We start from the raw sequence: 25982 nt of genomic DNA on the forward strand, positions 1-25982 counted from the left end.
TGCTGGTAGACATTTTAATATAACCAGTATTTTTAAAAGAAGTCAATTGGTACTGAATTACACAAATGTTTGAAGGGAAATTAAGGTTATTGATCCTGAAATTAGGAATTTGCCTAGATTTATGGTGAGCCCTCGATATGATTCTGTGTGGTCATAAATGTGTGTGGGGCTCTGGATGTGTGTGAGCATGTGTGTGTGAAAGTGGGTGGTAGTTGAATATCACAGAAGAACCTTAAGGCGCCTAATTATTCAGAAAGGTTAAAGGTGATGACCTTGACATTTTGGAAGTTCAAAGGCATACACTTATGCACTTATGTTTTTCCTTCCTTCCAAAAGCTTTGATAATTTAAAAAAATTTTTGCATTTGGAAATGCATGCCTCCTTGGAAGATGCATGGGGTGCTGTATAGCTCATGGATTTATTTTTTGACTTTGGACTTATGAGAGGTTAAGAGTCATAAGATTCACTTTACTCTTTTCAGAGAAAGAGAAGCTTTTCTCACTCTTCCAGTTTATTGCACATTGCGGAAATCTCTTTTGGGCCCACCAGAAGGTGTATAATATAACCCAATTAAGCTGTTTAGAACTTTGGCTTTTATGGTGTTGTCTAGACAGTTCAAGGTTTTGTAAACAGCCTGGCCTGGCCCTGCAACATAAAGTGCGGTGCAGCCTCCACCACATTCTTTAACTTGAAGCGGTAAATGCTGTGAGAAGTGGTCTGCAGTCCTGGGCCCTATTTCCAAGGCGGGGCAGTGAGGGAGACCTTCTCTGCTCCAGGTCCCTGTGATACCAGCAAGGATCCAGGCCTCTCCACCCCTGATACCTTCCCTTTAGAAAATTAGTTTTGTTTCAATGAAAGGTTCTAGTTTTTAATTTCTTCTTTTAAGGGACCCTGCCTCCTTGACATCTTATTAAGAGTGAATTTGGATCTCCTACCCAGTATTTTTTTTTTTTTTTAAAGGAATTCCAAGTTTACTACCCTGGGTGTAGGATAGGGTGAGGTGGGCAAGGAGACTTGTTTCTTAGGTTCCTGCTGTCCCAGCCTCATTGCCTGGATAAGGCAGCACCAGCATGGCTGGGTCACATCTTCAATTCAGAGAGTCATCCCTAAAGTTATTTTTAATGCTAGTGTAGCTTAGAAGGGATGGGAAAGAACAAGTCTTATCTTAGCGGGATTAAAAAGCTTTTCACTTGATTTTCAGTTGCTTGGGGAAGAAGGTTCTGGCCACAAAAATATCCTAATCAGACACTAAACTTCTTCAAAGAGGAAAATTCATACAGTGTATTGAAGCTATAACCTCCATTTTACTAGAAACCATTTATTCACACAAAAGACAGTGACTCATGCCTTGATACGACAGACCAAAGGTACATTTCCCAGAGTTTAAATAATCTGCATTCACCAAGGGGGAAAGATGCAGTCCCTTAAACTCAGAACAAAAACAAGTGCCTTCCAGCCCCTCGGCCTAACTCTCTACAGATCCCACAGCGTCCCCACGGGAGCTCAGAGAGAGGGAAGAACAACAGCACATTGGCGGTAAAATTGTAAAGGGACGTTTGCATTTACCATTTTCCCCTTATTAGGATCCGTTCGGCCAAGTCCCCGACCTCGTCCGCAGGCTGCAGTGGTCGCTGGGAGGTCCTGAGTTGACCGTGGGAAGGAATCGTGGAGTTCCACAGAGAAGAGGCGTCATTAAACCCAAGGACATTGGGCCTGCTCAGGGCAGGCTGGTGGGGAGGAGAGTGGGTGCGTGGGGCTCAGGGGAGAGGGGTGCTCCTGGAGCTCTCAAAATAAGGGGTTTCCAGTGAAATACTGCAGACGGTCTCTGTTCAGTTTCTTTTCTTTCATCCTGCGATTCTGGAACCAGATTTTGACTTGCCGGTCAGTAAGGTTGAGCATCCGAGAGAGTTGGAGTCTTTTCTCTTTGTTTATGTACACGTTAAAGAAAAACTCGCGTTCCAGTTCGCGGATCTGGTACTTGGTGTAGGGACAGCGCTTTTTCCGAGACCGCTGGGGGGCCACTGCAAGTTAAAGAGACCAAGGGGTGAGAGAGGCCACTGCCTGCCCACCCCTGGCTGCCCGCTCGGGCCGCGCAAGAGCCAGGCCTCGGCCGGTTGGGGACGTCCCTGCTGCGGCTGAAAGGCCCTGCCTGCGTCGTGGGGGATGATATATGGGCGGGCACAGGACAGAGTGCGGGCGTGGACCTGTGTTCACGCCCCGACACACACACACACACACACACACACACAGCCTGGCATCGAGGTGGGAAAGCAGAGAGCGAGGCAGGCTCTGAGCTGGACTCAGAAGAGAAACACGAGCGTGCCGGGCATCTACTCGACTCCAGCCAGCAGCGTGCGTCAGCCAGAGGTTTGGATAAAGTCCAGTTCAAGGATCAAACTCTTCCCCAACCCCCCACTCCTTTAAAAGCAGGAGGCTCGAGTGTCCACACTCACAAATTGGCTTGAAATCTCCCCTCCCTTCCTACCTCCCTCCACGGTCTCTAGGACCCCCCGCCTCCACGCACAAAACTGGGGGAAAGCTCTCTGCAGCGATTAATGTCCTCCTCGAAGTCTACCTTAAGCCCACCTAAATTGGTTTCCTATCGTAAACACGCTTTACAACGGCCAGGGAAATCTTATAGGATGTATAAACCCCTTCGAACGCTTATAAAGTAGCACATAAAACGGCGCGAGCAGAGGGAGGCCCCCTCCGCCCCCCCGCGCCCAGGGCCCCCAAGCCCAGCCGCCCACCCCGCGTCCGGTGCCTACCTGTGCCTCCGCTCTTCTCAGCCCCCGCCTCCCCCGGGGGCACCTCGCCGTCGCCGCCTTCTGCCGCCCCCTTGGGCTCCGAGCCGGGGGTCGTCTTGGCGCAGGGACTTCCCCCGCCGCCACTGGCCGCCGTCTTGGGGTCGCTCTTGTCGGCGGCGCCCTCGGGCTGCGGCGGCGCGGGCGGCGGAGGGGGCTGCGGCCCGGCGAACGGGGGCCCGGGCGCAGCCTCGTAGAACTGATCGAAGCCCTGCGGCAGGATGCCGTTGCGGCCCACGGCGCTGTAGAAGTTGGAGGCGGCGCCCGCAGGGCCGTGCGGCGGCCCGGGCGCGGCGCACACCGGCTCGGGCGCCTTGAAGAGCACGTCCGGCCGGCGGCCCGCGGGCGGGAGCAGCTCGCGCTGCATGGCCGCCTCCTCGGCCGCCGCCGCCGCCGCCGCCGCCGCAGCAGCAGCCGCGTAGTAGGGAGCGTAGCCCCCGGCGCCGCCACTGCCGCCCCCGCCGGGGCCGCCCCCGCCGCCGCCGCCCCCTGCGCCGCCGCCGCCGCCGCCGCCGCGGTATGACCACTTGGCGCGCTCCAGGCCGTAGTCGCGGAAGGCCACTTCGCGCACGGGCTGGACGTGTGGCGCCAGGTTGGAAGAGTAGGGGAAAGTCATCTGGCAGGACGACGGTTGCGACAGGAACGACGGCTTGCTGGCGAAGTCCGACGGGGCCACATAGTAGGCGCAGCCGGGCAGGTACATGCTGGCTGCGCTCGGGCCGCACTCGTCAAAGTCGTTCATGGCTCCGCGGCGTGCGCGCCGGCGAGCCCCGGGCCGCTCCCCGCGCCGCCAACCTGAGCCATCGATTGCACAAGAGGCTTGGGCCAGGATCAACTAAGCAAAAATCCCCACCGGGCGCTGACGTGCAATTCATCTTGATTGATTCTGGTGGTAATTATGTCACGTGACGCCATGGAGAGAAATGTCCTTATATCTATATCAGTGCTCGCCAACACGCCCCGGGACGGCTCCTGGCGCCGAGACGCGCGCGCGCTGGGGGCAGATCGGCCTCCCACTCCAGCCAGCTCTCCCCGGGCGCCCCCTGACCAGGCTGTGCCGCAGGCCGGTCACCTGTGCGCCGCCGGCGGCTGCCACTGCTGGGTGCATCTGCCACCGCCCGGCTGGGCAGCCCGCCCGCGCCTGCCCGCGCCGCTTTAAGTACGCGGACTGAGGCCGGCGCGGAGGAGGAGGAGGGAGGGGGAGGAAGGGGGAGGAAGGGGGAAGGGAAAGAAGCGGAGCGCGGAGGGGGAGCCCCGGCTCCAGGCACCGGGGACTAGGTGTGAGGGTGTGAGGGTCCCACCCCCTACACCCCTTCCTGCGGCCGCTCCCTCCCCCGTGACGCCGCCACCCTCTCCAAGCCCGCCAGGAGCTTGTTGCTTCTCGTTCAAGGCGCGTAATTGCGCCGCTCTCGGGGAGCCAGGAGCCCTGATTTACATATTTCTCTGCCCGGCGCTCAAGCCGAGCAGTAACTTGGCTCTCTCTACTGCCGACCCGGAGCGCGAATGCCAGCCTCAAAACACTCACGCCAAAAGCCTTCCAGGAGCTCACCCGGCCCGGGGTCTCGGTGCCCACTCGGCCCTGTCGCCTTCTCTTCTTTCTCCTTCCTTGTCCCCCTTTCAGTCTTCTCACTTGTCTCTCCGGTCCTCTCTCCTCTCACTTCCCCGTTTCCTTTTTTCTTCTTCCTTCCTCTTACTTTACTCCCCTCCTTGCCGCTGGCTCACTCGGTCCCCAGGTCCTCTGTCCTCCTTCGCCCCAGCTGTGTGTCCCCGCCTCAATCGCTCTCCCTGTCGTCTCTCAGCTTTTTCTCTTGCAGCGCTAAAGCGAGGAGGGAGTTCAGCCAGCGGAGGTGCCCCGTGGCCCCCCAGAAGCTTGGGGGTCTGCTGAACAAAAGGACCTGGAGTCCTACTCTCAGGGTGCCTGGCTTCCCGCTTTTCCGCAAGCAAAGCAGAGACGAACGCCAGGGCCTCCGCCCGCCTCACCCTCTCTGCCTTCTGGCCTGGATAAGACCAACCAGCCTCACATCCAGCTCCTTCCCCGTGTCGGAGCCCCGCCAAGGCCTACGCATCCGTGCCGCGTCCCCCCTAGGCTTCTGCGGCACCCTAGGGCCCGCAGGGCCACTGCGGGGCTCCCCGGAGGTCCGTTGGCTCTGGGGGTGAGGGGCGGGCTCTCAGCCTCTCTTGCCTCCCGGTTTAAGCCCCTCTTCTCCACTCGACTCTGAGGGCCCCCCATCCACTCTCCCCAAGGCCTCACTCTCCTCGGCGGCGGCTGCGTCCCTCTTTTCTAGCCCGGGGGGTGGCGGGGTGGGGTGGCTCCAGGCGAGGCCTGGGCTCAGCCTCAGGAAAGCCAGCGTTTTCCAAAGGTGAAACCCGTCTCTTAGCAAAAAGCTCCCCAAACCCGAATCCCAGAACTGAGGGCAGGAGGTTGCCTCTCGCTGCCCAGGATTCCTCTGCCAGGCAATCAATCCCAGCATTGGTCCCAGGCCTCAGCCCTGCGCCCGAGACAGGCAGTGCATGTTGTGAGGCTGGTTCCCTCCCCGGCCCCGGTCGCCGCAGTGCCGGTGCCGTGAGCTCTGCCCACCATGCCGACAGACCGAGAAAAGGCGGGTGATCAGAGCGCATATCTATTTTTCTGACCAATGTTCCCCCCTTCCTCTTTTATCTCCTCCCTCCCATTCTCCCTCCCACTTTCTCTCCTCCGCCCCCCTCCCACCTCAGCTTCCCTCCGAACGCTGCGCAAACAGGTCGGTGGGGCTGGAGAGCAAGAAACCCCCCATCCAAGAACTGCCCATCCTTGCAAGCACCCTCCACACAGCTGACACCCTCGCCCAGATTCCCGCTCGCCCCCTTCTCCTCAGCCTAGACCGCTGGCACACTTGTCTGCCTCCCCATCTCCATCTCTTGCCCAAACCTCTCCCTTTCGGGCTCGGAGTTGACGCCCCAGGATCTCTCTCCTAAAATGGCTCCCCGGACACTGCACATTAGCCCCGCAGCCGGTCAGGACCCAGGGTAGGGGCCGCGGGGTGCCCCCCGGCTGGGTCTTTATGTATCTGCGAGTGCGCAAGATTCTGGCACCTTCTGTCTGCACGGGTGGGGCGCAGGCAGCCCGCTGCCCCCAAAGTAGAGCCTGCTGACCGTTAAAGAGGGAAATGGGGGAGGACGAACCATTCAAGTTCAACGACATGGCGACGGCGCTCGGGCTGGAGGCGCGCTTTGGCGGGGGAGGGTGCGCCATCTGCAGCGGCGCATGGGTGCACAGGGAAGGGGGCGGCCGGCCCCTCTCTGCGCATTAGCGCGGACCCCCACCCCCACACTCAAGCCCAGGCTTTCGTTCGTGGCCCAGCCCGCTTCGCCCTTTGGCCCCAGCTTTCTCCTCCATCCTCACCCTGAAACCCAAGGAAAACCGCAGCCTACAGACCCGCGCGTCCGGCTCGAGAACCTACCGTGAAGATCCAAGGGCTGTGGCCTCGTCTCTGCCTGCGCGGCCCCACTCGAAGCGCAGGGAGCGCACCGGACCCTGTCTTCCCAGCCCGCAGCTCCGCGAGTGGTAGCTTTCCGCGCAGCGCCCGGACGCGATGCGGTAATTTTGAGCCACCCAAGATAAGACACTAACTTGACCTTAACTTTGTCAGGGCGCCCCTGGTATCTGGAGAACGTGAACAGACACTGTCTGGCAGCTCTCGTAAAAACTGACTGGGGAAGAGATTCTGAGTCATTTCATTTATTGCCACTACAGTTCTGCAAGAAAGCTTTTCCTCCCTGCCAAACTTTAATTATTTATGCTCTTTTAGGAAACGAAAGAGAGGAGAAACGCAGGGAAACACCCAGAGCCTGTCCCTTCCCTGCAAAGTCTTCGGAATGGGCTCCCTAAGTCAAGTGACCGAAGAACAAAAATGTGGGGAGATTACCTTTGTCCAAGGACGGTCGGACAGCCGCTGTGCCCCCCGCCCCCACTAAGGGGGGGGTGGGTGCAGCTGGAAGAGGCGGGGTGAGGGGGCACACCCTCCCCCCACCCCCACAGACATGAATATTTACAACGGTTCTGGGTTTCTCCTCCACGCGCCCGCCTCCCGGAAGCCTCCCCAGCCCGCCTCCCTTGGGGAGAGCCCCCAGGCCTTAAAAGCGTCTCTTGGCCGGCCCTCTGAGCTCTCAGCCGGTTGAATGCCAGACCAAGCCGTTTTTCCTTGTTTTAAAAACCTTTTCCTTGGGCAAGAGGCCCGCCTGGACTGCAGCATTTCGGAGGACGCATTTGTCTTTGTGCGAGGGAATGTTCAACACTGAGATTTCAGCATTTTGCTGGGGTATTTGTTTTTTTCAGATTTCATCGTGCTTCCAAATCCCTGCTGGGACTTTGGTTAGGAAGGGAGAAAGGACACCACCTCCTTTATATTCGTGTGGATCAGCAAAAGGGATGGATTTGAAAAACACTGCTGAAGCTCTAACCAACAGACAAAATTTTACACTTAGAATAATTTCAATCTCTTTGGGGAGTGGTCTTCAGGGATATCTCCTTCCACCCTATGTCCCATGCTAAAGGGAAAGAACACAATAATACAATGGCGTATATTGCAGAGAAAATGGTCTCCCTGTGTTGTCTTAGGTCCTTGGTCTAAGTCCGGTTCCCTGGCCCTTTACCCAGCCCGCAATACCTGAGGTCTGAGTGTGGCCTCTGCCTTTGTTTGGTTATTTTGAAGGGGGCAAACCTTACCGGACTCGGGGAGCCCCAGTTCTCATACCATTGCCTCCCTGAGTCCTACCAGCATTTCTAAATAATAGGGCCTCCCTCAGCAGCTTCTTGCTTCATTTTTTTCTCTTTTTAAAAGGAGCTGTTTAAAATATAGTTCATCAGATTTGCTTCAGAGAAGGGGAGTTGGAACCATTGAATGCTCAAAATTAGAGACAACGTTTTTCTAATTCCTCTACTTGCTAAAAGCTAGTAACTCTCTAGTTTCCATCTCTGAGCTAGCAGGGAGCTGGGGTCTGCAAGAGCTCAGAATACTGAGCAGGCCCCAGGTTTCCTGGGCCGATTTAGAGGCGCTGAAGACCTAGAGGGTGCCAGGTCCACATCTCCCAAGGGAGTCTGCTGGGCTCCTGGCAGAGGGACCAGTGTGGAGGACTTCCACAGGAGTAGCCTATTCACAAGAAGCCTGACTGGAAAAACATGGCAGGGAGAGACGCTCTGTACTGAAGCCCGAGGAACCTCATATCTTGGCAGCCCCGCTGATAACAGCAAGCTTCAAAGTTTGAGAATGTAGGCAAAATGCAGAAGTCCCGGCCAGCAGCAAACCGAGGGTTCACTTAAGAGTGTGGGACATGCTGAAAGCTGCTCATGGTTCCCCTACCTTGGTATTTTATATATTTTGTTCACAGGCTTTTTATACACCATTTCCTGACTGACTTGGAAGCCATTTTCTCGTTTAATGAACAGTCAAGTAGACACCCATAGTGAAACCGCAGCCAGGAAAGAAAAACGAATTTGGTGACCTGAAAAACATTAGAAGAGAATCTGAAATGTTTTGAAAAACCGACATCAGTCCCGTGACAGCTTAACTGGGACTTGGATATTTATTTCCACTGAAAACATTTCTGTATGTCTGATACTTAAAGCTATTGTTTTTGACAAAATAAACAAAACACATACAAAAATTATTAGATAGTAGAGAAAATGCAATTCATCTAAACATCAACTGAGGTCAGTTGGGCTGAGGCTCAGGGTGTCCCATAAGGTGTCCATTCCAGATCTTGTACTGAAAATTCTTGGTCTTGCACTGAGAATAAATCATCATCGTACTTGGAGAAAAAAATCTTCAACTCTTTGGCTGTCGTGCATCTCACTAGAAGAGAGGGAGCTATTTCTCTGAAGGAGGTGGAGAAGGGGCAGAGATGATAGAAGGAGCTTGGGGGGCTCTTAGGGTCACTGAGATCAAGGCAGGACACCCCAACACACCCAGGACATCTCTACCTGACATTCAGCAACCCCAGCCTCCACGGAGCAAGCCTGACAGGGCCCATAATCTCTCAGGCTCTGCTGGAGCAGGCCATCATGGCCTCAGAAAGAGCCCAGCAGCGGGGCCCCTGGTGACGCCGGTGGGCGGTGAAGAAGATGAGGAGAGGGAGCTTCTGCTTCTGTCTGCTTGGTTGAGAGAAGAGAGGGGGCTGAGGATCTGAAGGGCCTCCTTTCTAACCCTCCTGATTTCTGGCTGGTGGGAGACTTCACCTCTCCCTGCAGTGGTTCGTTACCATAATTCAAGAAAGACAGACCAGTGGACACCTTTTCTCACCTCTCCAGGAAAGCCTTATGGACAGGCAGAGTGTAGGACCGCCCCCCCCCCCCCCTTTCCTGGCTCACTCCCACCTCTCCCTGGATGTTTCCCCTCCTCCTGGTGCAACTCAGCCTCAAAGCCAGCTAGGAGCTTTCCTCACCAGGGTTCAGCTCTGGGGGTCCAGTTACACAGTGGAGGGCTCTAGCATAGGTATGTGTAAGGACATGGGAGAAATGGGGATTTTACCAGTCCATCTGGAGGTTGCCGTTTGCTGTGGAGACCCAGCCTCCCTCATCCCATCCGTGGGAAGGAAGTGCCCAATCCATTCAGCCCAGCTGGAGGGGCCAGCCCAGCCTGGACTCTGAGGCGTCTCTGGAGTTTGTCTGGCCACCACGCCCCCTTACTGATTTTTCCTCCTGAAGGTCTAAGGCAGCTACTGTCCTCCCAAAGGAGAACGGTGCCCTTTCCTTCCTCCAGAGTCGAGATCCTGGCTTTGCCACCAGGAGTTTGGCTGCAAAGAGACAGAATTGTGCCGTCAGCCCTTTCTACTCTGCTGGAGAAGTCTTCCTAAATTCAGTTCCACTCTGAGCCCTAGTTAGGTGCCTGCTGGATGCAGAAAGGGCTGGGGAGGAGGGGATAGGAAGACGAATCAGGTGGAAGCGGAAATGCAAGTACAAGGGCACTAAAGTGAATGGGGGAGGGGGGGATAGTACCCCAGCTAAGAGTTAGGACAGGTGACCCTAGACTTCCACTCTGGAAACCTCAAGGCCGAGGCTGCGACTTCTGCAGGTTTCTCTGAGAAGGGGGGAAAGCAGGGATGCTTAACTGGCCAGGTTTCCAAACAAATCTCCTGCAGGTTTCTGGGGCTGCTGTCTGAGAGGGAGGGTACCTGGAACTAGTGGAGAAGGAGCAGAAGGAAAAGCCCTATCCCCTGTCTTCCTTCATGGCCAGGCCTTGAAAAAAAGGCAGGCCCAGCCCGGCTGGGGACACACCCAGGGCTAGTACAACGCCAGCGCCTGCTCGCGCAGCACCACGCGCTTCTTCTTCATACGCCGGTTCTGGAACCAAATTTTGACTTGCTGGTCGCTGAGGTTTAGCCTGTTGGACAATTCCTTGCGCTTCTGCCGGTTGATGAATTCGTTGAGAAGGAATTCGTTCTCCAGTTCCGCAATCTGCTGCTTTGTGTAGGGTTTCCGCTTCTTTCGGGCCCTCCCCGGGGCCGCCCCCCACGGCAGGCCTGCAACACAGCCCCAACCCAAGTCAGCCCGGCCCGCTCCCAGTTGCCTGCCCGCCCCTGGCGGCTTCCCTCCCTCTACACACTCTCCCCAGCACCCCACCTCCCACCCCAGCCCGGGGAGCTTTGCTCGGGGAGCCTGGCCACCCTTTACCGTCGGGCAGCGAAGGTCGCAGGCAGGAGGCGACGCCCGCCTGCACTGTCATGTTCAAGTTGAGCGGGACTTTGGCGTCGTCCTTGAAACCGGCGGAGCAGGGTGTCGCCTCGAGCAGGGTTGAAGAGCCCGGCGCGACGCGGCCCATACCCGTGTAGTCGTATTTGGCCGCTTTGAGAGCAGCGGCCGCAGGGGCCAGACTAGACTCCGGGATGAAGGGCGGCCGCGCCCGGCCACGCTCTTCCGGCCCCGCGGCCGCGTCGGGAGTATAAAACTTGGCCTGTTCTTCGGATCCGTCCTTGGCGCCCAGGGGCTGCAGGCCGAGAGGCCCAGAGCCAGCCAGGTAGGGCTGGGAAAAGCTGCCGAAAGCGGTGGCACCAGCAGGCTGCGCTGGGGCGCAGGAGGCGGGCGTGGTGGCCCAGGGCAGTGCGCCGCGTGGGTACGAGATAGGGGGAAGCGCGGCCAACTGGCCGCCATTCGGCCGCAGGTTGGAAAAGTAGAAGGAGTCGGGAGACTGCAGATTCAGAAGCGAGCCCACATAGCCCGCTCTGTAGAGACTGCGCTCACACATCTCCAACAAAGGGCTTGGGCTGCGCTCGCAGCAGTATTTAGTTACAACCGGGAATAAGAGGGACAGTCTCAGACGATTGGACGAAACTTCGCCTGCAGGTTCTTCAAAGCCGGTCATTTCAGCACCGCCTACATCCCCCGACCCGTTTTCCTCCCCCGCCCCCCATTCAGGGTACTATGATAACACTCGCAATATTCGATGGCGAAGGACGAGGTTGCCAGGCCGAGCCAAGTCATATTGAGCGAAGATGGAAGCCTCTTTGAGTTTCCTGGACGATTTCAGGAGCTGGGGGGCATTGGGCAGGGGGTACCTCTGCCTTAATGTTCCTTGGGACCCTTCTTGGTCTTGACTGGCTTTGCACTCCCGTTTTCTGCTGGCTACTTGGGTTAGGCTTGCTTCTACCAGCTTTCACTTGCAGCTGAAGCCTTTTCCAGTAGGGTGCACTTCCTGGCTTGTCCAGAGAGCCCTTGGTCTGGTAAGGCCATCCTCTGTCCCTAGGCCTTAGCAAAGCTAGTCCTACCCCGTCCCTCCCCACCTCATCCCTCTGGACTGGACTCTGAGCAGGTAACCTGGCAGTGAAAACCCAGGGCTGCCTGAGCCCCAGGTCCCAGGCTGCAGGCATACTTTGCTGATAGAAGAGGAACGCATCACAAATTCTGCTCAAGTTTGGCGCCCAGGAAGGAGGCTTCACATCACTCCTGTTGTGCTTCCTGGTACAGTCAGCATCCAGGTCCTGGGAGAGTGCTGGCCTGGGGACCCGGGCTGCTTGATTGGCCAATGGTGGCCAAAGGCTACATTCTTTTAATCGCCAGCAGTTCACCTTGGCGATTACAGCCTGCAAACCAGAGTTCCAAGGTGTTCATTCACTCCGTGGCGTGCAGTAGAGCGAGCTCCCCTGAGCTGGTGTTGAAGAATAGAAGACCAGAGCCACCGGCCGGGAACAGCGGGGTACACCGAGGGACACCGAGGCACCGGACTAAGTGCGTTCCTCTGCTCCGCGCCTCCAGGGGCGCGCGGGCCGCTGGCGGGTTCAGAGGTCTGGCGAACTGGGAGGCGGGCGGCAGCGCTCCCTTCCTGGGAGCAATGCGGCAGCCCCCGGCCGCAGTTCCTACGGTCCAGTGTGGCCAGAGGGCTCAGGGTCCTCCTTTCCTGCCTCCGGTCCCAAGACCCCCAGCGACCCGTCTCCGCCCCAGCCTGCAGCCCGCCTCGCGGTCCCGGAGCCAAGCTGGAATTGGTTAGACCGCCAGCTCCGGCACGGAGACCACACAGGCGCCGCCGGAGGGCAAGGCTGACCACCGCGCTGCGACTTTATTGTGTGAGTTATGGCGACCAATTGGGCGGCTCTGGGGAACGCAATCGGCCTCTTCCCCTCGCTCTGGGGCGGGGGTAGGGGGTGGCGATGGGGGTGGGGTGGCAAGTCTGGGCTCCTCGGGGCTCCGTCAGAGTTTCCTTAGGAGCTCAGAAACAGAGACATATTCCATTACCTCTTCCTTTCGTGGGGGGTGTAGGCACGCGCTGCAACCTCAGTTCCTGGGGACTTAGGGAGCCTAGGCTCTCAGGGAATCTTGCCCTGTTTTCGAGGAGCTACAACTTCCCTAAGTCTGAAAGTTCCCTTTCCAAGGGGGTGCCTGCAGTCTTTTCTCTTCCTATCTCAGTACTATTTCCAGGTCCAGGGGTGTCTACTTCGGACGCTTAGGCGGATGCTTGCTGCGGTTTGCCCAACGGGACTAGAGGTATAAAGGAATCAAGAGAGAAATAGAAAAGACGAACAACTAGACTCTCCTTTCTCCTTGGCTCATATGATGCCCAGCTGCCCCATCTCATCTCCTGGGCTTTTGATTTCCTAGATCCAGCAGACAAAGTTGTATGTTAGAGCTGGCAGGCTGGGGACAGGGAGGGAGGGAGGGAAGGAGGGCGGCGAAGTGGGAGGGTGCCAGAGGCTTGGCTGGTGAACTGCAGAGTGGGAAAGGAGGATTTGGTCGCGGAGTTACACGGCGAGCTCTGCCAATGCCGCCTACTGCCCAGGAGATGGCGAGCGAGCTCCACGCCTGGTGAGGCGCCGCCGCACGGTCAAGATCAACAGTGAAGGACGGCTCAGCCGGCCTGGGGTCGCCAGCCTGTGCGGTCACGGCCCGCGGCCAAGCGCGGCCGAGCATGTCGGAACGCCGGAGATGGTAGCCGCAAGGCTGGCCGGGACGGCGGAGCCAGAGGGATCCGGATGTCTGCCAGGGACGGGAAGGGTCGCGGCCGCCCCTTTGTCTGGCGGTAAGTCCCAGCTCCGAAGTCTCCTTCGTCTCTTGGATCGCGCGTAGACGCGCGGGCCTTGATTCTCCACCGGCGGCGCTCGAAACCTGCCAGGTTTTGGAGGCGCTCTGCCGGTGGCCTTTCAGTCTCCACCCGCAGCTAAGGCCTCTCCCCGAAGCTTCCTCCGTTCGCCTCGTGGGTTTCCCTACCAGCCCTCCGGCAGTTGATCGGCTCCGCTCCTCAATTCGGAATATAAAAGGAATGCATATAAATAACAAAGTCTTCATCTGTTATTGATTTAGCCATCAATTCAAATTCCACTGGAGAGCTTTTGAACGTAGTTTTCATCTTCAGCAATCCTCCTATTTCTCGTAAGCGGGGAAAATTGACCGGCAAACTACTGATGAAAGGAAAACCTCGAGGCAATCCTCCTTACCTACCATCCTCGGCAAGAAACCTGAGAAATGGACCTGGGAGATGGGGTGCAGTTCTGGAGTCTGGAATTTACAAAAAGAAAAGAAGGGGAGAGGAACGACGATGGAGAAGGGAAACGGGCCCGTTTTAAATAAAAACACATCTTGTGAGAAAAAGAGAAATATGTTAGTGACTCTAACCGAAATGGAACGTCGGGACGGCGTGGCCCCATTTTCAGGGGTTATTTCTTCTTGAGAGATTGAATCGTGGTCACTTTTCCTTTTCTGTCTCTGCTTCTGTCTACCTGTCTGTCTCTCAAAAAGAAGCTGCCTGCTCACAGTCGGTTGCAAGATACAGAAAGGAAAAAAAAAAAAAAAATCAAGCCGAGGCGGAGAAAACGAAAGTAGCTCTAAACTTTGGGTCTCTGAGTTTTCTCTGGCAGATCCATAGGGGAATTCTCCCACCAGAAGAGTTTACATATTGTGTGAGGTTTTAAACAACTATATTTAACTCGCATACCAAAAAGTTTGCAGCCGTTGAAATCATTGCACCCGGCGCTAACAACGACGAGGCATCCAGTTCCTTAGCGGCCATTTCCCTGAGTGGCAAAAAGCCCTCAGAAATAAAGTTCCTAGTGCCTAAAAATTGCGTCTCGAGGTTTAGGGTGTATAATTATGGTTTCGGCCTTCAACTGCTGTGTGCAGACTGCCAGGAGAAAGCGATAAGGGATAAGCCTGAAATGTTTCTTTTTCAGTTTCCAAATATGGATATGACTAATTTCAAGACCTTCCTAGAATAGATATTTATAACAGCCTTTCTAGGAAGAAAATCTCCAACCCGAGCACATATATATTGGTTTAAAAAATAAAGCCATTTGAATAAACTGATAATTTTCTTTTGAAAGAGAAGTAGAATTTTATTGGGAATTTTTAAAAAGCTGGTCTGGTAGAAAAATATAATTTTAGACACCACAAATTATATCCTAATTTAAAGCTATCACTATTTATGTTAAAGCCACAGGAAAAGGAGGGGGAAAGGGTGATGGAAGTGTAGAGCCTGGAGGTTTTAGAGACCAGAACTGGTGTTGCGTTTCCTTCATCTACAGGGAACTGTGCATTTGGGATAACAAGATTTTATAATAAATAAGAACAGTTTCTAGAGGCAATAAGAGCTTGGAAAAAGAAAACAAATGTATAAAGACTCAGAAGAAACAAGAGAGTTCTGTTTATTTGCATCTCCCTAGGAGTAAAAAGTGATTTTTAAATGTCTGAAGCACTGCACATGTGTCTCAGCTCACAGACATTGCATCTACAAAAATAATCTCAGTTGTATAAATATGCAGCACTTTAAAAGTAGTTATTTATCATCATTTTCAGAGACATCTTTTATTTTTTTCTTCCTGGACTTCAGAGCTCCACATTTCCCACATTTGTTAGATGCTTTAAGCTCCACAAGAGCCCAATACATTTGTTCAGACAGTCAAGTTCTTCACTGGGTTCTGGATTAAAGTTTCCACCCATGGCCACATCGATTCAAGCCTTTTTAAGGGAACCGAGGAGATGGCCTCAATTCTAGACCCACAAATTGGAGGCCAAGGAGAGGGAATGCATTTATACCATTCATGGATCACTCTGTGAATTGCAGCCATTTAAATATCTGTGTCTAGAGGAATGAAGGCATCCATGAAGACACATTACTTCCAAATTAAAAATTATAAAAGCACAAATCTACAGGACGTATTGTACACATATAACAGCAAATGACCCAATGTCGGAAAGATTGTCTTCATCCACTATTGATACAAACCCTATTTAATAAGGCAACTGCTTTAAAAGCCATCACAGTACCTCCAGTCTCCTGTTTCAGACTTTCCCAGTGACCCTAGAATACTGCTTGCCCAGAGTTGTTTCCATTTGCCCCAGGGTGACTGCTGAGAGCTAATGATTCAATTACCCAATCACAGGATATGAATGACTGCAAATCCAAATCTTTCTGCCCTAATGGATTATGAAGATAGTAAGTGCTGGAAACAGGCATAAAGAGTGATTTAAAAAAATAAAACCCTAAAATCAGAATGGCACTTCTGAAATTCATTTGGGGGGATTATTCAAAAATACTTCAAGTCCTTTATACTGGCCTGGAGGGAGAAACAGAACATTAAAAAGTCATAAAAAATAAACCTAGACAAGAGCAAAATCAATAACAAGTAAGAAACAGAAGTACAAAGTCAGGTTGGGCAGCAAAAGGTTTTAGAGCAAGATAAGGGGAAAAGAAAAACAATTCACAAAATTTGCCATCCCTGGCACGGGATTGGGAGAATTAAATACATATTCAAGTCTTTCCAAAAGTCTTTTGGAGGCAACTGAAAGCATTTAAACTCTGTGGCCAATCTGGCCCACATCAGGAGACAGTATCTTTGAGCTTGGAGACGATTTTCTTGTCTTTCACTCTTCGGTTCTGAAACCAAATGGTCACTTGTCTCTCGGATAGGTTCGTGGCAGCCGAGATTCGCCGCCGCTTGTCCTTGTTAATGAACTTGTTAACGGCGTACTCATTCTCCAGTTCTTTGAGCTGCAGTTTGGTGTAGGGCACCCTCTTCTTTCTCCCTCGACGGTAGACACACATGTCTGGCTGATTTAGAGCCACATCCCCTGGTATTAAAAAAAAAAAAAAAAAGAACAGCACGGGAAAAATTAGATGGGGATATGTGGAGCACACAGCTGGGGGCTGTGTGTGTAGACTTGACGAGGGTATAGAGAATGAAGAAAGCCAGGCTGTTTACACTTTATTATTATTTATGCAGACATATTATTTACACATTATTAAAGAAAGATTATTTACACTTCAAAGTGAAGGCCAATTTGATGGATCATCATGGTTTCTCACACCGGCATCTTAACAAGCCTGTGATTTTATGGTGTGATTGTTGGGGGCTCTCATAAGGACAGTTTCTGCAAATGCTGGTTGCAAACATACAAACATACATAGACTTAATAAAAACCCAGGCTGTTTGTTTAGACTTTGATTTCTTGTGTTCCTTGGAGCTTGTGAGCTCTTGGAAGCTTTAGTGGCATTCTGGGGCATTCATGTCCTTGGAAAGCGGGGCTCAACTTCATGACACCTCTTTGGGGAGGAGGGGCCAAGGCCTGAGCAAAGGGCAGCAAAGACCTTCAACTTTAGGAGAAAAATAGCCCTATGCCCACACACAGGAAGAAAAGGGTTGTGAGAGAGGCAGTTTAAATCAAGGGATGAATTTACAGAGTTCACACAAACTGGACCAACTGTTCCGCTGGTTTTAACCGCGTCTGGGGGAGGAGGACAGGCACCAACTCCCAAGTAGGGGCGCAGACTCCCAGTCCTTTCTTGTCCTTCCTTCGCTCTTCCTCTTCCCCCTTCCCTGCATTTCTCCCTCTTGCCCTTCTCCCTTTCCCAACGTCCCTACCTGGAAAGGATGACTTCCAAAAGTGAGAGCCCTGTGGCTGGTCCTTGGCGCAGTACACCTGGCCGTTCCACCCGTTGGCCAGCGTCCAAGACTGGTAGCCTTCCATGGAGATGTACGCCTCGTGCCGAGGCTCCCCGGAGCCGAAGGTAGACACCATGTCGATGTAGCCGGGCACATGCTGGTAGGGGCTCGTGTAGCCCTGGTAGAAAGACACCTCCTTGGCTCGCGCGGGCACCTCGTTGGCTGGTACGCTGCTGCTTGCCAGGCCCGACACGTCCATGTACTTCTCCACCGGGAAGCCGCCCAGCGAGGCGTGCGGCGACGACTTGAGAGCATTCTGCTGTAAGCCCACGCCGTGCGACATGCGGCAGCTATAGTAGCCGTTGCCGAAGTGGTAGCCGTAACCCAGGGCCGGGGCGCCCGGGGGCGCTGCAGCGGCTGCGCCGGGCGCCGGGCACTCTTTGGCGGAGGGAGCCTCCGGGCGCGCCGCGACCACCGCCGAAGATGACGACGACGAGGCGGAGCCCGCGCGCTCAGAGGTCCCCGGGTACGCGAAGCCTGAAGCCGCCGCCGCGGCCGCGGCCGCCGCCGCCGCCGCAGCCGCAGCGCGCCCAGAGTGTGTGCCGGCGAACACTGGCGCCGAGAGGAAGCCGCGACACTGGCCCGGCGCCGCTGCCGCCCCAGAGGAGGAGGAGGACGAGGAGGCCGGGGCCGCCCCGCCGGCCCCGCCGTCCGCCCGCAGCCCGTCCATGTCCCAGCTCCCGGCGCGGCTCATGGCCCGGCCCGGCCCGGCCCCGGCCCCGGCCCCGTGCAGGACACCATGGCGCTGCGCGCCTCCTCCCTCCTCTCCTTTCTCTCCTGTTCTCTCGCTCCCGCCCTCTTCCTCTCGCCCTCTCTCCCTCGGCGAGCCTCCCGCCTCCCGCCCGCCCGCCCTCCAACAGGTTAGCTCATCGCGGGACGTTTATAAAAACGAAGTTCAGGTTGGGAGGGGGCCTGGGCCGGTCGGGGGGCCGCCTCCCTCCCCGAGGGCTCCGGCTCGGGGCCGTGCCATTGGCTGCGCGGGGCCACGTGGGGATGGGGGGCGCGGGAGAGCCTGGCTCCGGGCCCGGGCCCGGTGGACCCACCCACCCGGGCCCCTACCCCTCCCCAACTCTTGTGCAGCCCACCGCCCCTTCCCGCCCGCCCCCGGACCCAGGCGTTTGCGGCGCAGCCACCCCCACGAGCTGATTGCGCGACCGCCCATCCTGGGCCCTGTCTGCGACCGAGGCGGGCGCCGAGGCCTGCGCCTTGTCTCGGCCACGGCTGTTTTTGCCACCTCTCCTCGGCTCCCTGAGCTGCACAACTAAATGAAGGCAAAGGACAGAGATGATCAGAATGATGTGAAAACAGACGGTTTTTGATCCTGTTGCTTAATGCCTGGGATTAGCTGACCTAGACCCCAAACGCGAGGGAGCTAATTTTCCCTACCTTGCGCGTTGTTACGGGGCGAAGGCTTTTAATGCAAGTTCTACCAGGCGATCCTCCGAATTAAGACCAATTGAAGCATAACCCCCGCCCCCGCCCCAATTTGCACACACTGTCCACCCGGAAAATGCCCACGAAGCCGCCCTGGGGGCGGGGGGGGGGGGCAGAGACTTACAAGTAAATCAAGCGGACGAAAGACCGGTCCTCGCAGCGATGAACCCGAGAAAAGTCCGGAAGCCTGGTCCACGCTGTTCTCCTCTATAGTCAAGCGCCAGGAGTCGCCTCCCGAGCTGGGCTTCCGAGCCCTGGCGCAGCCTCCCCGGGTCCGCAGAAAGACCCTGTGGAGGGCGCCCGGAGAAAGCTACTCTGCCGCCCTCCTGGAAACTTCTGCGCCTCGCCCTGCAGCCGAACTGCCTCATGCATTTTGCAGCCACCACCCACCCCCGCCCGTTACTCACACCAATTAATTGAAAACTTCACTTTCCCAGGGACCTTTGTTTCGCTTTCTTTTCTTAGCTGCCAACTGCAGAGAATCGAGAGGGGCAGATAAAGAGAGTGTTTTTTCCAAGCTAACTTGGGGCTTATAATGGGAACAGCCCAAAGCAACAGAGTCTGACTTCGAGGGGGTAGAGTGGGCCCTGGACAGCCCCGCCAGGGTGCGGGGATCACAACTCTGAAGCCTTTTCAACACTTCTTTCCATTCCTCAGCCACAGAACCCCAACCCATCATCCACCATCTTAGCCATTGTCTGATGTGAGTCCTGTGGCAAATTTAAGGATCCACTTCAGAAGCAACGTTAGATCTGATGAGCCGAAAATATTGGGGTGTGTGGGAGAGCCCTCCGAGTGAGCCCATTTCGTTCTGTAGGATCAGCTCCCCAGGCCAGCCCATCTCCAAGAATATCGCTCCCATGAGCCTCGATTGGTGAAGCCAGCTTGTCACCTGGCCCTGCTGTTTCTGGACCAAGACAGGACCTGGAGGGGGCAAGCAAAAGAGCCAGGGAGGCCGTCTTGGGCCTGGTCAGACATCGCAGGGTGGGCTGGTGGTGTTGGGAGTGTTGACACGCAAAACGCAGTAACCATAAAAGGCTCAAATAAAGGGGAAAGTTATGAGAGGGGCGCTGGAAAGGAAAAGCAGGAGACTTGACCTTTTTGAAGTCTTAGACATGTTCATGATCAATTCGAGACAGGAGGGGCCTAAGCCTCTGCAGAAAATTGTAGAAAATGTAACTTTGCTGGTGAGAACAATTTTGGCTACTTGAGAGAAGGCAGAAGTTAGCAAGAGAAGCTGGATTTGTTTGTTTGTTTGTTTAATAACAGCCAGAGCCAGGTGACAACGTTGCTGACTTTTTGGAAGAGTTTGGCTGGGGTCTCTTTACTCAACAGTTTCATTACCAAACCAATCATGGAGGCTGCCCTGAAATGCTTTTATTTTTCCTTTGTATACTTTTTTTTTTCCCCTCAGAGAGGGAAAACATGGAGATACTTAAAAATTTTTTTTCTGTGACCTCAACAAATTCGTCAAAATATTTCTAAAACATAACTGGAACCAACGAACTTTCAGTCTCTTAAACTAAATATCACTGTGATTTTAAGTTCTGGAATTTCTGTTCCATTTTTATCTGATAAATACATATTAATGGTGGATTATATGCTTTAAAATGAGGAAAATGAGATTAAGATGAGAAGGAAGGACTTGTCAAGTTTTTCTGATTTCAGACAGCCCCTCATTTTTTGGCCTAATTGTCCATGCAGCAAAGTAAGTTGTTCAGGACTGGAAGCAAAGTCTGAATTAATGCTCTGTGAAAGACACTTCTCAATGGTGGCCATGCCTCTAGTTTCCTTGTGGAACTCTGGCAAGACATGGAGTTTCTCCTACCCATCCTAGTGAGTGGATATTCAGAGACCAGGGAGGTTTTGAACAATAAGCCTAGCCTCTTGCTATTCTGCAATTGTACTCTCTTCCAAACAGCCTTCTAGGTCCTGGCCCTGGAGGAGGGGATTCCCCTTAGGAAGAAGGTTCTGACTTGACCCTGTGAAAGCCCCCTAAACCCAGCAGCCCAGGGCAACTTCTGCTATTAGACCATGAGACTGTGGTTGAGTACCAGGCAAAGTCAGGGCTGCTCTGTTTTTGAACTAAGATGACACAGTTTACAACTCAGGGTGGTAGGTAGTGGAGGAATTTCGAGGCTGAACTTGCAGAAACATTTCATTTAGCTTGTATATCCTGTATACCCTGTATCCAAGGTGATTTTAGGTTTAAACTTAATGGGAAATTTTTTCTTTAGCTGGCTAGGAGCACAGACTGAATGCTATGTATGGGTGTGTGAGGGGGTGTACTATGTTGGGGCTTTAACAACAGAAATAGTCTTTGTTACATGACAATCTTTGCAGCCAAAAATGTCTTCAAAAACTGATGTGCAGTTATTCAATGAAACCAATTTTGCCATCTTTCCTGGTTTTGGTGAGAAACTCAAGATGGCCCTTCATTGCCCAAAGCCCTGCTCTCCTCTCCTGCTTGCTCCTTAGCCTGCCCAAACACTCTTTTTTGGGAATTGATGCTGTTCTGGAAGTCACATCCTCTCTTTTCCTTCTTGTGGCTGATATTTCAGATCATGTCCCTGTCCTGGATTGGGGAATGGGTAGCTACAGGCTGCGATTTAGATTTATTGAAGAATGTAAGTTCCTCCCCTTGCCAAGAAAGCATCGAGCTCAATTAATCACTTAATCGGTGGCCATTACAACAATAGCCTGGTCCCAACAGAATGGAGTCCCAGGAACCACTTTGAAAATGTTTTCCTGGATGGCCACACCAGAAAGTACAGGACACCACCCTAATTAACTTGTAAGAAGCCAAAACTTCAGTGTAGAAATAGTCTTAATTCCAAAGTAAAGTCTTAAATCCAGTGGAACAGGCTGGACAGTTCTTGGTTAAGACCAAGTCTGTGCTCTGCCAACTTTGGAGCTAATTTTCCCTCTGCAGGCAATACCCAGTTTCACTCAGGCTGGAAATATCGAAAGGATTAACAACAACAACAAACTCGGGGGTAAAGAAAGGGGTCTTTAGCAAAAATGAGACAGCAGAATCCTGCGTTTAGGCACTTTCTGTGTCTGAGACGTATTCCACTTGAATTTAACAACACAGGCTTTATTAAATGTAAATTGTTTGCAACAACAACAAAAAACCGCTTCCAACCTAAGTGTTATTTGGTGAAACCAGGTTTACCTCCCGCAGGGCGGTGGGCTCCTCCAGTCCTGGCGGGAATTAAGCACAGGGAGAGTCTTCCCTCTCACAGAAGCACTAATCTCCCTACGAAGGGGACGCCGCAACGTGGGTGCAGAGCTGGAGAAACCGGATAACTTGTTGCTTCCCCCCCCCGCCCCCCCGCAAAACAAAAGATGGGACTGCAAACCATCTTCCACTGTTATGTCCGACAACTCAAGGTGTGAGGTTGTCCTTGGAATACTTCTCCAGCAGTATCATTAACTGAAGTCCAGTAAGTGCTCACTCTGTCGGCCCTTTGAGATGAAAGAAAATAAGTAAGTCTCTCTGTCTCTCCTTCCTCCCCCGCATTCCTCAGAGCCCCGCTGTCCCTGTGGGAAATCCACTTGTGGTCATCGACAGAGCGAAGGGATGAAGTGTAGGGAAATGCCTAACCACGAAGGGGCGGGGGTTGGGGGGGGGGGCGGGGAGGAGGAGAAGAGAAGGAGGCGGAGGAGTGAGTGATGCGGTTTAGCTTCCCGGCTGGACCGCGTGCAGTTCCCCAGGCCCGGCGCTAGATGTCCCTGCAAGTTTTCCTGTCGCGTCGGAGGGCGCGCTGGCTTCAGGCAGGCAGCGAGTCGGGTTAGTCCTGGAGTCCAGGGAGAAAGTAGCCTCCCAGCCCCCATCCAAGGCGGTCCAGTGGGCGCAGGATTGTAGGGGAAAAGAGGAGAAGAAATAGAAGCAACCAGAGAGGCCCGGGAGGGATAGCGCGAGACCGGCCTGCAGCGGGACGGCAGCAAAAGTTTGTCAGTTACAGAGTCCGCGCTGGAGTTGCCAGACCCACATCTTTGCTAATAAACCGAAACCCCCGAGCCGTGGGAGCGGCACTCAGTCTAAAGAAAATGTACCGGGGAGTTCGAAGCCCAGAATCCAGCCGTCCTGCTCTGCCACCCCACCCAGAGGCCCCTGTCCTGGAGAGGGCTTGCGTCCCGTTGTGGACCTGCCAGTTTTGAGCCCGGTTGGCCGGGAGTCTTCTTCCCAAGTCAGGAGACAGGCCCCGGCGAGGTTGTGGGGGCTCCACGGCAGCTCGGGCTCTACGGGCGCTCCACCCTTCGGACAGCCTGCACACATTTTTATTACCTTAAGTCGAAAGCCAAAAGTGTTTACCACTTCACCTCGCAGGACCCGCCGCTGCTCAAGAAACAAATATTTAGTCTGGAGGCCTAACATCAGCAACAACAAACTTAGGCCTCTTTCATGTAATTCCTCCTTTGGAGCAAAAAGTGCTTTTCAGTCCTTTTGGAGAAAGCCCTTCCCGAACCCTCACCCCCAACGCATCTTAAAAATTCCTGCCAAACCGTGCCGGCATGGGTTGACTTCTTCTTTTTTTTTTTTTAACTGAGTCTTGTGCCATGGTAGTGAGTAGGAAGTCCTGGTGGCCTGGAGGCTGTGTCTGAAAACCAGGGACTTTTGACAGGCCATACCCAGTCACAGCCTGGACATTCCAGAGGTGCAAGGTTTGGGCATTTCAATAATAACCCCCAACAGAATTGTGTCAGCCTTCTCACTGCCTCTATATAGACTAAATGTTTTTGAGGTAGACCTATATTTAAAGAAGACATATGCAAAATAAAAGAACCAACCAAAAATGCTGCCCAAAACTTTATAATACAGTATAGTTTGGATGTGATCAGTGATAACTTAAATCACAAGCAAGTTGTCTAACCTCCATGTAGAAAGTTTCTCATCTCTGAAAAAGGGATAGTAATAGAATCGATTTCTATAGTTGTGAGTTTTAGAGGAGCTAATATATATAAAAAGCACTTGTAATTTCAGAGTAAAAGCTCAATACAGGTCGGCCAGTATTATTACTACTAGTAGATGTGAAATCTAAATAAATTAAGGGACATTAAATATTGGAATGTTCAGTGTCTCCTATGAAACACTGTCTGCTAAACGGAGTTCATGAAAATGATAGGTGTCTTTTAGTGTGAAGAGTTTTCCTGACATGGTCTCGAATGTACTTTTCATAATAAACGTGCTAGAATAGCAATATTAGTGTTATTTAAAAGGTGCAAAATAGTTTTCAAAACCACTAATAAATGAAGGTGTTCTCCCTTTCCATCAGACTGAGGTACGGTTTGCCACAGGCTTTGGCACTAGAGCCGAAGGGTCCCAGAGGAAGGGAAGAAGTTGTAGACCCACCCACGGGGTTAAGGAGGAATGGGCTGCGCTCAGCACCCAGCCACCCAGCGGCAGCTCCTGCGATTGAAAGTAGCTAACAGCCGCTGAAACCGCTAGGAAAACAGACGGGGGCGCCAAACGACAGCAATAAAGGCATTCGTGACTTCCGCTTAAGTCGCGCCTCCGCGGATCCCACCCCCTGCCAGGGCCTTGACCCGCCCACGGACCAGAGCCTGGACCGATGTCCCATTCAGTCCCCAAAGCTAAGTGGGACTATGGGGTACACTTCCCAAGTTCCTGGGACAGCCCCCCTCCACTAGGCGCGGCCTGCCAGAGGTTGTGAAACTGGGCACTCGGACAGTGGAGCAGGGAAGGAAACGGGGGTGGGGGGCGCATCCGCTCGGCTGAGCTCCGAGCACGTTAATGGCCTGAAAGCTAGCGCGAGAGGGGCTCATAGTGCTCGGAGTCAGGTGGCCTCTGGGGCAGGGGCCGAGGTGGAAGCGGGTGATGTCCTCCGCCGAGCTGCCGACGCCCACTTTGCGTCCCACCTCTCACCTCCCCAGCCACCAGGTGCTCCAGCTTTCCATTTCTCACCTTTGGGGGTAGAATTGCGTTTATAACCGTAAAGAGGTGGGATTGATTTTCGAAGCAAAGCTCGCGTTGTGGAAATAAGTTGGTGCCAAGGGGAACAGGAGAGAAACTTTTGGCATTGACTGTGTGTATAAATGTATATAAATATATTTCACACCTTGTCTCCTCTTACATTCCTGTCGCCCCCAATGGGTCCAAGGTTAAAAGGAAAGCGCCAACAGAGAGATGGGCAAATAGATCTCGGGTTTGCCCCTAGCACACCCCCTAGGTTCTGGGTGTGGCGGCAGGGAGGAAAGGGGGGGGGGGCGTCTGGGTTGGGGTCTGGGTTGGCGGTGAGGCGGGGATGCAGGACCCGAGACTAGCGCCCAGATTGCCAGGGTCTCTCCGCCTCTTTGGAAGCTCGCAGGCCGACCTCCCGGTCTTGTCTCTGTCCGCCCTTGTTCCTGCCTGCGGTCGTGGACCTCTCCCCCTGCGCAGCTGGTAGATGGACTCGCACACTAGTTGTGGGTCCGAGCACCGTGGCGCGCAAGTGAGGGAGGAGACGCGCAACGGCCTTGAGTGAAGATTGATCTTCGTTAAAATGGTTGCCTCCAGCGTCATTATGACCATCAAAGTTATCACCAAGAGGCTCAGCCGCCAAGCTCAGGTCGGGAGGAGCAGCGGCAAGGCTAGTCCGCGATTTTTCGCGCGCAGACCCAGCGCAGAGATTATCCGAGGCCACAGGTAAGGGGCTGGGGCGGGAGAAGGGAGGAAGGCGAGAAGGAAGAAGGGCACAGTGGGAAAGAGAGGGCAGGAGGCAGGTAGGGAAGGGAACCAAGTCTGTTTTTTCTCATCTTTGACCTCGAAATCCAGCGACTTTGCCACAAATAATTCGATGTGAGAAGGGGTTGGGGGAAAGCTGGCAACGTAAAAGTGGAATTGGGGCCGCCCATATGGCGCTGTAAATTGCGACTGTGTTTAAAGTTAGCTGTAGAATTCTGCTATGAAATCGTCCAGCCGAGTTCATTTCCCCCAGGGAAAATGCGTAGGCGAGAAGCCTATCCATCAGCAGGATTATAAAAGTGAAAAACCCGGGACTTCAAGTTCAGAACTCACTCTGCAAACGGTGTTAAAAAATCAGAGAGGACCTAATGATTTCCGTTTGGAGGCGCGGGCCCAACGCACCTCCCCAGCCACGTAGCACTGAAGTGCTTTCAAAACTCTAGGAGATTCTCTCTCTCTCTCTCTCTCTCTCTCTCTCTCCCTCCTGGGGTGGGAGGAGAGCAGCCAGGCTGAGGTGAAGAAGTGGGGAGGGAGAGAACTCGGCGTCCTATTTGTTAAATAAAACACATATTTGGTTCTGAAATTCTAAAGATAAGTAATCCAGACAGGAGCGCAAGGTCTTCTCCTTACGCAACTCTTCCAACATCCTCCCCCTT

The 25982-nt window shown here is 53.8% G+C and overlaps 3 protein-coding genes across 3 annotated transcripts; all 3 read right to left on the minus strand.

The window, feature by feature from the left end:
• Positions 1-1785: 1785 nt before the first annotated feature.
• HOXD11 (homeobox D11) lies at positions 1786-3546 on the minus strand. The gene is made up of 2 exons (XM_061135018.1): positions 2769-3546; positions 1786-2021 (listed from the first exon to the last, which is right to left on the minus strand). The coding sequence occupies exons 1-2, from the start codon at positions 3544-3546 to the stop codon at positions 1786-1788; spliced, it is 1014 nt and encodes a 337-aa protein (XP_060991001.1).
• A 6516-nt stretch (positions 3547-10062) lies between these two features.
• HOXD12 (homeobox D12) lies at positions 10063-11023 on the minus strand. The gene is made up of 2 exons (XM_061135242.1): positions 10453-11023; positions 10063-10301 (listed from the first exon to the last, which is right to left on the minus strand). The coding sequence occupies exons 1-2, from the start codon at positions 11021-11023 to the stop codon at positions 10063-10065; spliced, it is 810 nt and encodes a 269-aa protein (XP_060991225.1).
• Positions 11024-16081: 5058 nt separating this feature from the next.
• HOXD13 (homeobox D13) lies at positions 16082-17898 on the minus strand. Its single transcript, XM_061135679.1, has 2 exons — positions 17124-17898; positions 16082-16332 (listed from the first exon to the last, which is right to left on the minus strand). The coding sequence occupies exons 1-2, from the start codon at positions 17896-17898 to the stop codon at positions 16082-16084; spliced, it is 1026 nt and encodes a 341-aa protein (XP_060991662.1).
• Between the last annotated feature and the right edge of the window lie 8084 nt (positions 17899-25982).

Source organism: Dama dama, chromosome 33 (assembly GCF_033118175.1).
Source record: "Dama dama isolate Ldn47 chromosome 33, ASM3311817v1, whole genome shotgun sequence".
NCBI lineage: Eukaryota > Metazoa > Chordata > Mammalia > Artiodactyla > Cervidae > Dama > Dama dama.

Excerpts from the sequence above, each read along its gene's own strand:
- HOXD11 (XM_061135018.1), bottom strand. The coding sequence starts at position 3,546 with ATGAACGACTTTGACGAGTGCGGCCCGAGCGCAGCCAGCATGTACCTG. Across the intron at positions 2,022-2,768 it reads TGAGAAGAGCGGAGGCACAG|TGGCCCCCCAGCGGTCTCGG; the intron begins GTAGGCACCGGA and ends TTTAACTTGCAG.
- HOXD13 (XM_061135679.1), bottom strand. The coding sequence starts at position 17,898 with ATGAGCCGCGCCGGGAGCTGGGACATGGACGGGCTGCGGGCGGACGGC. Across the intron at positions 16,333-17,123 it reads TTGGAAGTCATCCTTTCCAG|GGGATGTGGCTCTAAATCAG; the intron begins GTAGGGACGTTG and ends TTTTAATACCAG.
- HOXD12 (XM_061135242.1), bottom strand. The coding sequence starts at position 11,023 with ATGTGTGAGCGCAGTCTCTACAGAGCGGGCTATGTGGGCTCGCTTCTG. Across the intron at positions 10,302-10,452 it reads GCGACCTTCGCTGCCCGACG|GCCTGCCGTGGGGGGCGGCC; the intron begins GTAAAGGGTGGC and ends GCTGTGTTGCAG.